We start from the raw sequence: 11,922 nt of genomic DNA, 5'->3' as shown, positions 1-11,922 counted from the left end.
TTACCAGGACAACACTGCATTTGTGACTTTATTTCCTTTTCTGTTTGTGTGCAGAATGAAAAACTATGTTTATCTTTTCATGTAAGCGGTCCTTCATGAGAACAATTATAAAAGAAAATATGATAGGACAGAAATACTTTATATGGTGGTGGATAACAGTGTACTGGATGTGTACTGGGGATCCTGTCAGTGCACCGTCCTTTTGAAGCGGTCTCTCTGCACAGCACGGGTCCTCCTCTGTCTGTCTGCGATGCTGTTGCTGAGGCTCTGTTTCAGGGCAGGGAGGACCACCCCAGAGTGAGAGGGTCCGGACCTGGGACAGAACATATGTAGATTTAACTGAGGGGGCCAAGATGGCTTTTTGAGCATGCAGTCAGTGCAAAATGATGGAACAGTTGTCCATAGAAACAGATTTACATACGGCTTTTCGGGAAATGTTTGAAGACCAAGTTTCGGAAATGTCTTTTCTTTTGTGACTTTGCTGACAGGTGCAACAAAAAAGAGAAAACCTAATCACAACTGTGGTCGTTTTTTTTTTAAGGAATCCTATATATTGATGAAGATTACAGTAATAAAATTGTCTGTCACTTTACCAGGTTCCGTCCACAAGGAAGGCCTTTGTCAGGATGTAGTTCTCTGGGGTGATTTTTTTGCTCAAAACAATATCTCTCAGCAACGACTTCACACGTATGATCTTTAAAGAAACGCGGTTGTTATAAAGCCATTAAAAATGTCCCAAAAAAAAATTAGAAAGAAAATAATATAGATGATTATTATGTGATGAAGGGCACTTACTTCCTGAGACTGTAAGCTGTTAGCGTTGTAGAGCTGCCGAATGATGACCTCACATTCCTGCAGGGTGGGGGCTCGCGGCGGATGGGAGGGGTTGCTGTGGATTCGTAGAGGTTGTAATGAGGTGATGAGCCCCCCCTTCACCTCTAGGCTGGGCTCCTGCCTGGCACATCCCAGAATGTCGCTGCCATCTCCAAGGCTGCACAAGTAGTCAGTGAGATCACATCATCAATCAATGTTGAAGGCAGTTCAAGACTTCCATTCCATGGCCTTGATTGTAAGGCGATACCAGATGTACCAAATCAAAGTGCATAAAATAATGTATATTTTGCACATTTATTTGACAAATCTAATATTACTTCGACATCTCTTTTAAATGACTGTTTCAAAAGTTGGCTGCACTACAGTTGAACCAATGGGTCGTTGCTTAAGGCCCCGTCCACACGGAGACGAAACGGAGACGAAAACGAACCGAATTAGATATCAAAAAAGTCTTCCGTCCACACGGAATCGGCTCAAGAAACGTGTCCATCCACACGAGACCGCTCGACCCGCTGGGCAGCTGTAGTACATATGCCGGGCCTATAAGTGGCGCTGGGGTCGGCAACCCGCGGCTCTTTAAGCCCTCCACTCTGGCTCCCTGGAGCTTAGACAAAAATAAGAAGGAAATAAAATAAAAGTATTTGTTGGACTATTTATATTTTGTTGCACGGTTGAAAATGTTTCGTATCTTGTATTTTGAGGTGATACTGTGACACATAAATTAAAAACAAAACGGTTTTAATTAGGTCAACTAAAATATGCGTCATATCCTGCTATATCCGGCACCAGCGCCTTTTCTTGCAGGTGAATAACCTGACCCCCGGCTCGATGAGCGAACTATGGATAAATCAAAGAAAAATAAAAGTATCGGAGGAACACAGGATTTAATTCTGTGTGGACAGAGTTATCTGCTTTCACAGCAAACGATGCTGGCTTACCGGTATGTTTGATATATAGAGAGAAGTTGTCAAAGGTGCTGCAGCCTTTACGTATTGGAGGAAAAACACGGAAGAGGAACACCGCTGACGATCTTCAGTCATAATTCAATCCGTTAACTCTTTTTATGGTGCAGCTATGTTTTATTTATTTCAAAGTGGGCCCATTTTAATTATATTAATTTTCTTCAAATGTGCAGGGGACTCCCCAAGTCAGGGCTCGAGCTTAAGGACGTCCAGTCGTCGAAAAAAATAGTGTCGGGGAGGATACAAAATAATTTTGGGACGAATTTGGGACGAGAGTTAAAATAAAAATACCCTGCTAACTCTACTACAAACGGCGATGAAAATGAAACCGACTGCACGTTTTGTGTAGCACACAGTTATTAAACCTCCTTGTCAACATAAACACACACGCACAAAACATTTAGAAACCCGCGAAATACACACACATAGGCCTACCTACAGCTGTGCCGCTGGCCAGCCGCCCAGCTGGCTGTGCCAGCGAATTCCTGGCCCGCAAATTCGCGGGTCTAGCTATGTACTGAGTGTGTGTATTTCGCGGGTTGAGTGATGTACAATGGCATCCCGTGGAGGAATTCTGAAATGTTTTACCGTTACATCACAAAAACGCACAGCAGAACCAGACCCTGGAGCGCCGGCCTCTTTATTTACTTACTCCTCTTCATATGCAAGAGAGCTAGGAACACTTTGCATTCAACTAATTACAATGTACTTATTTTTCTAAATGTTAGTAAAGAAGACTCCCATATCATATAATCTAAGAAGCTACGAGCATGGGATAAAAATGGGAACTAATGATATATCTACTTTAGAGTTGACTTTTAAAACAGTGAAATGTGTCAGCATTAAAACCATAAGCTCCACACTACTTTGTGAACTGTTTTTCTTCACACACTGTGGCTGTGGTGCACCACTGACTGTGGTTATAATCCGTGTGAATTACGTTTTCTTACACGCTACTTCAAACATTTCACACGCTTAATGGACAGCAGTATATCTATCCCCATTTCACAGTGTGTTCCACCTGAATTGTGCTTAACATTGTATACTTGTTGTTTCATCTCAATATTACATAGCAATATGAACCAACATGTAATTTTGTATTAGTGTTTTGATATCATTTCATTTAGAGCTGGACAATACAACCAATGTTGAATAGAGATATTGTGAGAGGAGATATTTTTTTGCAAAACTATGATAAAACTTGGGCTGAATTACTGTGACACAAATGTATGAGCTTATCAGATGTACCTGTGTGAAATCAAAACATGTTTTGTCAGCACATCTAGGTTATTTTATGATTTGTTTGAAATTCTTAAAACACTTTCAATCTTATCACACTCGAAGGTACTGAGGCAGGTAGGCGGTTAAGTATTGAATCAGATTGAAATGTAGAATGCAGAATTTCACCTCAGTGCTTGGTCCTGTGAGGGTCGAGTGTCCTGCAGCGTCTCCTCCAGGTAGAGTCCCGTACGGGCTTCACTTCCCTGAATGGGGGGTCTGATGCCTCGCCGACTTTGTGTCACTCCTATGAGAAAATAATCAGAATTCCTGTATTAGTCCTACAGCAGGGAGATGTCCATCGTTACAGTGAAGGGGACAGTGCAGACAAAAAGGAAAATAAATAAATTACATATTCAAGGTAAAAAATAAGAAGCAGCTTTAAGAACGCAAGTAAACAAACATATAAAAGTATTAGCGGCAAGTAAAAAAAAAGGACCCATTATTAAGATCATTATAAATTGTCATCTGTCTTTCACTTGTCCTTTTATATCAGATAGTTACAACTAGAACATTTCAGTTATTTTGCAAATCCAATACCAACGTTTATCATCCCACAGGCCATACGAATGTTAAACACCTGCACTTTTGAAAGAACGTATAGCATTCATCTGTTTGCAACTCATATATATCAATATTCCAATTACTGTATAGACTATTCTGCAGTTTCTATTCTATTCTGTTTCTATTCTATTTACTTGTACTATTTCATCTGTTTTATTGTGTTGCATTTTCATTGTCATAACTACATTGTAGCTATGCACACATGACAATAAAAGCCTTGAAACTTGAAACAATTAGAATCTTTTTCTGCACATTCTGAAGCTGCATTTGAACTTTTTGCCAATACAACGTTTACATTGTGAGATGTGTCATCTGCCAGAGATTTGGCCATACTGTAAACACCAAGATAATGTCCCTTTAATGACTGGTTGTTTTGTATATATTTATCTCAGAATGTAAAAGTACATATACCGTGTTAGAATATTTGATCAACATTGTCCACTACTTTCAACTCTTCCAATCTAGCAAGAAACACACAAGCAAAATCAAACTGTAATCCAGGATCACATCTTACCTTTTCTACAGGACTTGGGAGGCTCCATTATCATCTTAAACTGCAACTCTGCAACATTAAAATAGGATTAGTTTGCGACATACTGTAGGGAGGCACACAGGAGGTACAATGTTGAAACACAGTCCCGACATACAGGCGTGTTTCCATGGGGGCCTGAAGGCTGTGACAGTGTGCAGACAGAGAGGGGAGCTTCCTGGTGGGTGGTGAGGTGCATTTATGTGACCTGTTCAGTAAAGTGACACTAGATATGTGTCCACCTCCCACTGAGAGACCATCAAAACCCTGGAGTTGCTATGCGACCACTGTTCCTGGATTGAGTGTATTTCTTTTCAGCACCCTATCAGTAGACAGTCAGGGAGTGCCATTAACATCGATTCATTACAAGAAGGGTGGTTAGACATAACAACAGGAACTTTTAAATGGGAAAATAATAGGGATAAGGATTGTTCTTATTAATTGGCTCTGGGCCATTTGTCCAAAAAGTACCAGTTTTATTGATTATATCAATTTACTCTTGGAAACAATAAGGTATAATGTGTCTTCTCACCTTAAAAAAAACTCCTGCAAAGTGAAAGAGGTTCAATTAAAGAGGTCACACTTTTAGATATTTAGTTTTCCTTTATTTTTATATAATGGTTGTATTACTATTTAATCATGTTTTCCCTTCTGAAAAGCACTTTATAACCAGCTTCAGTTTTGAGAAACGTCTTACTTTACTCTACTGATATTATAATGGTATATTATAATGTCCTAGCTAACACAGCATACACTAATTTACAGGACTATGATTCAACTGTCAAAAAATACAACTATTTGTGCTTATCCCAAATTATTAGATGACATATTTAAGTGACCTCGGTTTAAGTATGAGCTATTGTGATAAATCGAAATTCTCTGACACTAATGGCAGTGTTTCAGGTCACTGTTTTCTTCACCTTTATTCTCCCGTCTGAGATACTCTATCTCTGCATGGAGCTTCTCGAGAGTGTCCTTGTGTTGCTGCTGAAGGAACTGGATATTCCTCCGCATGGACGCGACGTGGGGGTCCGTGTCGCTGTGAGAGGACACCTCTGCTGCCCTCCACACTCGTTTGTCAGCTGGAGGGACGACAGGCAGTGGCTGCAGTTTGTTTGGAGGTAAACGCTGAGGCGAGCAAGGCTTCCCGAGGCGCCCGACCCGGGTCCATTGTGGCAGATGCCGCACCGGCGGAAGATTATGACTTGACATTGCTAACGAACCATTGTAGCCTCTTTGGCTAGCGGTGACGACCTGTTTCTGCTCGAAGTGTTCCATTAGTACCAAGAGAACAAACTACCACCATCACCTAACAGTGTTTTCTCTTGCCATTATATTCCAGTGTGGAGTTTAAAACCTACATTGTTGTCTAACTATCTTGTTTCCTAAACTCTGTTGCTCGTAAACAGCTCAAGTACCCGTTGCGCTAATTTGACACGAGGCTCCACTCTCACTCACACACACAACGTTGCCATGACAACAGTTCAAGTCCATTATTTGTAGCCCTGAGTTGAAGCTCTCAGGTAAGATCCATTAGTCCCGCCTCCTGTATTAGGATTGGCTGCAGTATGGGTATCGTTTAAACACTGACATTTGATTGGTTGAGCTCGTTAGGGTCATTAAACTCCTAGATTCTGAGTCCTGAGTCCTGGATTTCGTCACTGTGGTCCTGCCTGACTCTCATCATACTACTTCTCTGATGGCTCCCACAGGATTGTTGACATCCTCCTGGATTCATCTTATTATTATAGACACATGCATTTCCAAACATTTGGACTATATTGTTAATGTATTATCTTTTCAATTTACACACGGCATCTGTCTGTCCGTGTGCCGTCCCATTTTCCCCCTTTAAACTGTGGGGTTTCTTTGGAAGTTTTTCCTTGTACGATGTGATGGTCCAAGGATAGAGTATTGTCATACTGATATTCTGTACAAACTGTGAAGTCCACTGAGACAAATGTAACATTTGTGATATTGGGCTATAAATAAACATTGATTAATTGATTGATTGTTAAACTATGGTATATTTACAGATGAGTTGGGGACACTAAGTATAAATGATCACTGTAGTTTCACATCCAAAAACCAGAAATGTTTTTCTACAATTCAGGCTTAGAGGGAATTGATAGTGCCGGGCAAGTAGATAAGATACACTCAAAGAAATAACTCATTGGATTAACTCAATTTTATTGTTGGCAGGTTTTCCATCCAATAAATATATGTGGCACAAACTCAAACTAATGGCATCCATGCAGTATAATGTAAATGAGTTAGTCCAACTCAAATTTTTCAAATAGAGTTTAAGTAAAATGATAACATTACCTTTATGAATTTAGATAATGCTAGTCCACCTAAATCCTATTTAATTAATTGAAAATGAAATAATGAGGTTAAATATAATTTAATAAAAATGTGTTACACATGATAGAAAACATGGTTTAGTTTTTTTTATTTTTAAATTCACATTATTCAAAACAATCCTCCATTCAATAGTGTTTAAAAATGAATGAATTCACACTGAAAGATGAAAAACATTTCTGAAAGATAATACCATTTTTAAAATGGCAGAGAAATGGAACTCCTATAATTGACTTACAAATCTCCCTTTGCCAAATACAATGAATACAATATAACAGGGGTATGCACTGCTCTTCTAACAGGACAATAACACATAACATGAAGAGTGCACTGCAAACACCAACATATGGAAATAGTGTTACAGTGTGTTGAAACAAACAAATACAGAAAAGCACAAATGATTGGTATAACGGCTCAATCTGCTCTGATTAGGAAACTCGTGAATAAAATGACAACAATGAACTCATGAGTCACTTCTTTTTCACATTTCAATCGAACAACTTGATCTTCAGACTTTCGATTTTACCATTCAGCTTGTGCCCATCCAGATTCATCACTACCTTCTGCATGAACTCGAAGGTGTGTTTGAGGTTGTCCGGAAAGCTCAAATCCAGGGCATAAATAAGTCCCAATAGCATGACAAACCCCACAATCACGCTGCCCAAGTTGTCCATGACTATATTGCCTTCGATGACAATTCCCACGTCCTCTTGCTGCCCATCCACATCTCTTTGAAGTGTGTATATGCCCATGACTGTGTTTGCCATGTCCCTCTTGGCATCTTCAGAGGCAGTGGCCTGAACAAAGACACAAGCATACAACACATGTGTTAACTAAAACCTGAATTACTACATTTTATAGAAGCAGATTTACTTATGTGGCTCTCCTCATTGATCAAAACAGTTTTAGACTAACCCTCTGGTATCACTCAAATGTACTACCCAATCTGGCCACTCAGGATAAAAATGTCCACTTTCAAAAACTTGAATGATAAAATGATATGATAACAATATTATATTTAAATATTTTTCCCCCACACTTTTTGGGAAGTGTGGGAACATTTTTTAAATGGACAATTAGGGTAATTTGTACACAGTGTATTCGAGACTGATTAGAAAAATTGAAATTCCAAAAAGTATCTAGAAAAAACACAAAATCATTATAGCCAAATCTGATGTGAAAAATTACCAATTTGGACAAAAATGTCCGAGTGATACCAGAGAAGGTTAGGACCTCCAACACAGAACTAAATTAAGCTTGTAAGAAAATGTTTACATAAATAAATTATAAAGATATATTCCTGTATGTTCTGTTTGATTATCAACTTTATCTTATTTATTAATTCAGGTATTAAGTTATTTGTTTACATCCCTACTTAATCATGTAATTTGTTGTTATTCCTGTAGTTAATTATGCATTTACCTACTTATTTCGATAAGTATTTGATTATTTATTATTTAATAATTTATTTCCTTGATTTATGTGATTATGTAATTATTCTTTTAACAATTTAGTAATTGCTGCATTCACATACCTTTTTAAACATGAATCTATTGATTAATATATTTCTGTATTTCAGCATTTATTTATTATTTTATTTATGTATTTATTCAATTATTTATAAGTTCTTACATATGTATTCATGTCCATATTTATTTATTCATTTATAGATGTATTTATATATAAATGTAAATATTTATTTCAGCATTCATTTATTATTTGTATTTATTTCCAGATATATTCATGTTTTAATTCACATTTGTATTTATCAATTGTATTCCTATGTTAATTTATAGATGTATTTATATCTGTATAAATGTATTAATTCACTTTTTTCTATATTTATTTTAACACTTGCCCGATGAAATTACTTCTGTATCTATTTATTATTATTTTTTTATTTCTGTATTTATTCATTCTTACATATATTCATTCCTATATTAATGTATACATTTATTTATTTCTGCATGTATTTATGATATGTGATAAGATATTTAGATGTAAGCAGGGATAGGGTTGTGTGCGCCATAGAATTTTCTTATTATCAATGTAAGTAATGGTGGTTATAATTGTGGGTAACACTGTTAACCACTACATTGAAAACATATTGTGATAAACATACCTGATACTCCTTAAAAAAGAGTCTGGATCCTCGTTGAGGTAGATCGCGATGCTTCGCAGGATGCACCCCCTCTTGATGTGGATGTTTTCAAACTAAAGCAGGGGCGATAAATCAAAGACAATTAAGCACAATGCATGTGCAACAGAGCAGGTAGTCTACAAAGTAGAGGGCTGTATCTGTCGTGTGTTTCCCTAAGCAGGACTCCTTACCCCTACATTTCCACAATAAGCTATTGCCTTAAAAACACTATAAAAGCAGACAATTTCTTAAATGTGTTCATATGAGCATGGACAAAAACAATACAGTGAAAAACGAGGTTCTCTGCATTTATACTAACCAAATCTGATATTGCAAGGGCTTCCTTGATTTTGTGGCCCTTTAGTCCTCCTTTGATCTTGAAGATCTTCAAGAGCTTGTCTGAGAAGTGGTCCAGCTGCCACATGAACTTTGATTGAAGTGGTGATGTTGTGATCCTCAAAAACTCCGCATTCACCTTAAAAATATTATTAACAAGCACAATACAACCAATTGTTACTTGTTTATTAGAATCACAACCATGCAAGGATGTAGACATGAATCACAAAGGATAATAATAAAAGACTGTCAACAAATACAAATATTTACTTACTTCACTCTGCTGAAACAGAGCAGGCCATCTGCATTTGAAGTCCCCTATCAAAGGCCTTTGCTCCACAATCTCAAGGCGTCTGTGAGAGAAGGTTTTTTCCATTTTTGCTTTTATCACCACTTCATTGTCACGCTTTTTCAGTTCTGACAATAAGGCAATTCTCTCGTTCTCCAAGCTTTCTGTGGTTTCGCCTTCTGGGTGCAGAGGAATGTAGTTTATTTCAGCTTTTCTTGTTTTTTTTATGTTTGCTGCAGCTTTGCCTTGGCCTGTTTTCTTGTGCTTTAAGGAGTTCACAAGGATTTCAGGATGTCCAAGACGGCCAAGCTTTGTACGATAGTTTTGCATTTTGTACTTAAGAGACTGTTTCCACCCCCCAAATCCTATCTTGGATCCTAGCTGCCCCAAACAAGGGTGGGCCCTCGTCAACGCTGCAGCTACCTCTTCACACTGATAGTCTTTTGGATATTTTGTGAATTTGATCATTTCTTGGGCTAGGCCATCAAGAATGACTCCTTTCAGCTTTAGGCCAGGCTGGAAGTATGTACCAGTTGTCTCAAACTCTGCATTCTGTAGATGAAGCTCAAATTCAGCCTCGTAGGTGAGCTTAGGAACCACAAAAACTGTGGGCCAGGATAACAATTGTGAGGCCTGAGCTTCAGGGGATGGATGCGGGGTTGACGTATACACCATATCATCACTGCAGCATGAGGCTATTGATGATGCAGGGATTAGAGACTCTGAGCTTCCAGTAATTGAGGTCTTATCAAATGAGTCAACTGTGTACTAAGTGATGGAGGGCTCAATATTTGACAATATAGGAGAGTAAATTACTTTCAGTGTGCTTTTATCCTGAATTTCAGACACTGATGTAAGATTCATGAACTCGTTAAAGTCAACATCCATGTATTGCAGACGGAAGTCCTCTTTCAATTGAAGAGATGTCTTGACAAATGTGTGCAGTTCTTCAACTGTTGCTGGGATTCCCGAATCCAGGGTCAGTTTTCTAGTCAGACTGGTCGGCAAAGATGATGCGCAGAAGCGCCCGACCTGCCGTTATGGAACACCTTTTAATCTAGAGCAGAAACAAGGTGAAAGAATAACAAGAAAGAAACACATTAGGATTATATCAAAGATGAACATAAAAATGTTTTTACAGTTTAACTGCCCCTTAAATGTGCATGTGTCTGCTGGAAATGTTTTAACAACAAATACCTGCTAGCTAGTTCCAAACTGCAGTGTTTGCACTGCCACATGCATAACCTGAAAAAGAGAATAAATAGAATTAGCAATTGACACTGAACAACTAACAATGTCACAGATCAGCTTGTGCAAGTATTGTGAAAGTAGCCGTGTACTTACCATAAATAAGAGGTTTCCCCAAGGTGCTTGTTAATGCTGATCAAACTGCAAAAGACAACAAATATATTTTAGAGGTGTGATTAAAATGCTTATATATTTGAATTTTCACAGAAAACACATAATTGCCTAAGATTGCACAACCCAAAAAACGTTTCTGCACAACTCTGGGTGCCTGCTTGTGAGTGAAGTAACCCATACAAGATTCACATATATATTATCTCATTATTTATATTAAATATTTGGCAGTAAAAAACTCAACTCAACTGAACTCCTACAGAAACGAGTGGCTCCGCCTGTCCTCCTCTGCCTGCACTAAGGCCAGGAGAGAGATGGACAGACCTGCTGAGCTTTATGATAGAAAATGGCGGCGCTTACTGGGCTGCATGCAGGCTCTGCCTCATACTGTTACCTCATTCACTTGAATTACTCTTTGCATTTTTTGGTTGAATTTAAACTGAATTTCGGTGTACTGTGTTCAATGACAATAACGTTAAATCGAATGTAATATAATCTAATGATCTCTACTATCCAGTATCCAATGCTAACCGTATCTAGCAAGCTAGCTAACAAACCAGTTATTTGGCTAGCTAGCTTGCCTCATGCACTTTAATTACTCTTTGCATTTTTTGGTTGAATTTAAACTGAATTTCGGTGTACTGTGTTCAATGACAATAACATTAAATCGAATGTAATATAATCTAATGATCTCCATTATCCAGTATCCAATGCTAACCGTATCTAGCAAGCTAGCTAACAAACCAGTTATCTGGCTAGCTAGCTTGCCTCATGCACTTTAATTACTCGTTGCATTTTTTGGTTGAACTTAAACTGAATTTCGGTGTACTGTGTTCAATGACAATAACGTTAAATCTAATGTAATATAATCTAATGATCTCTACTATCCAGTATTCAATGCTAACCATATCTAGCAAGCTAGCTAGCTTGCTGTTTAGACCCAACTAAAAACGGAGCAAAATATAACACGGTGGTTTCAAATATTCTTGTCGATATTATGAAAAGGCATTACTTGGAAACAGGGAACATTCTAAACTACTAGAAAAAACAAATACTTACCAAATAATAGACTTTCCACCGTCAGTTTCCCCAGTCAGTTTGCACAGTCAGTGTTAGACAAAAGGCGGCAAATGACAGAACGGATTTTGTGCATGCGCAAAGGTGATGTGCAAAGGGGCGGTCCCAAATGAAAACAATTCATTTTGAGTTGCTCTGTCTTAAATATATTTAATAAGTGAATTGATTAATGTAATTTGTGTTACACTAATGA

General features: G+C 38.0%; 2 protein-coding genes across 4 annotated transcripts; both read right to left on the bottom strand.

The window, feature by feature from the left end:
- On the bottom strand, positions 1-5,621 carry LOC117554788 (coiled-coil domain-containing protein 74B-like). Of its 3 annotated transcripts, XM_034229303.1 has the most exons (7): positions 5,088-5,621; positions 4,153-4,200; positions 3,204-3,321; positions 796-991; positions 594-694; positions 422-481; positions 1-313 (listed from the first exon to the last, which is right to left on the bottom strand). In XM_034229303.1, exons 1-7 carry the CDS (start codon positions 5,443-5,445, stop codon positions 187-189), a joined length of 1,008 nt encoding a protein of 335 aa, XP_034085194.1. In that variant the 5' UTR covers positions 5,446-5,621; the 3' UTR covers positions 1-186. The 3 variants fall into 3 exon arrangements, with proteins under 3 accessions (XP_034085194.1, XP_034085196.1, XP_034085195.1); XM_034229305.1 differs by lacking the exon at positions 422-481; XM_034229304.1 differs by lacking the exons at positions 422-481; positions 594-694.
- Positions 5,622-7,016: 1,395 nt separating this feature from the next.
- Positions 7,017-11,764, bottom strand: LOC117554779. The gene is made up of 8 exons (XM_034229292.1): positions 11,712-11,764; positions 10,638-10,682; positions 10,491-10,538; positions 9,279-10,350; positions 8,988-9,143; positions 8,651-8,742; positions 7,717-7,774; positions 7,017-7,325 (listed from the first exon to the last, which is right to left on the bottom strand). Exons 4-8 carry the CDS (start codon positions 9,966-9,968, stop codon positions 7,017-7,019), a joined length of 1,305 nt encoding a protein of 434 aa, XP_034085183.1. The 5' UTR covers positions 9,969-10,350; positions 10,491-10,538; positions 10,638-10,682; positions 11,712-11,764.
- Positions 11,765-11,922: the final 158 nt, after the last annotated feature.

Source organism: Gymnodraco acuticeps, unplaced genomic scaffold (assembly GCF_902827175.1).
Source record: "Gymnodraco acuticeps unplaced genomic scaffold, fGymAcu1.1, whole genome shotgun sequence".
Taxonomy (NCBI): domain Eukaryota; kingdom Metazoa; phylum Chordata; class Actinopteri; order Perciformes; family Bathydraconidae; genus Gymnodraco; species Gymnodraco acuticeps.
The sequence above is the reverse complement of the archived record's forward strand: the minus strand, read 5'-3'. Positions and strand labels throughout refer to the sequence as shown.

Coding starts and splice junctions, on each gene's coding strand:
- LOC117554788 (XM_034229303.1), bottom strand. CDS start 5,445: ATGGAACACTTCGAGCAGAAACAGGTCGTCACCGCTAGCCAAAGAGGC. Junction 4,201..5,087: donor TCTCAGACGGGAGAATAAAG/GTGAAGAAAACA, acceptor TTAATGTTGCAG/AGTTGCAGTTTAAGATGATA. Junction 314..421: donor CAAACATTTCCCGAAAAGCC/GTATGTAAATCT, acceptor GTTCTGTCCCAG/GTCCGGACCCTCTCACTCTG.
- LOC117554779 (XM_034229292.1), bottom strand. CDS start 9,968: ATGGTGTATACGTCAACCCCGCATCCATCCCCTGAAGCTCAGGCCTCA. Junction 7,775..8,650: donor TCTTTTTTAAGGAGTATCAG/GTATGTTTATCA, acceptor AGCTTAATTTAG/TTCTGTGTTGGAGGTCCTAA. Junction 7,326..7,716: donor GGACATTTTTGTCCAAATTG/GTAATTTTTCAC, acceptor GTCTTTGTTCAG/GCCACTGCCTCTGAAGATGC.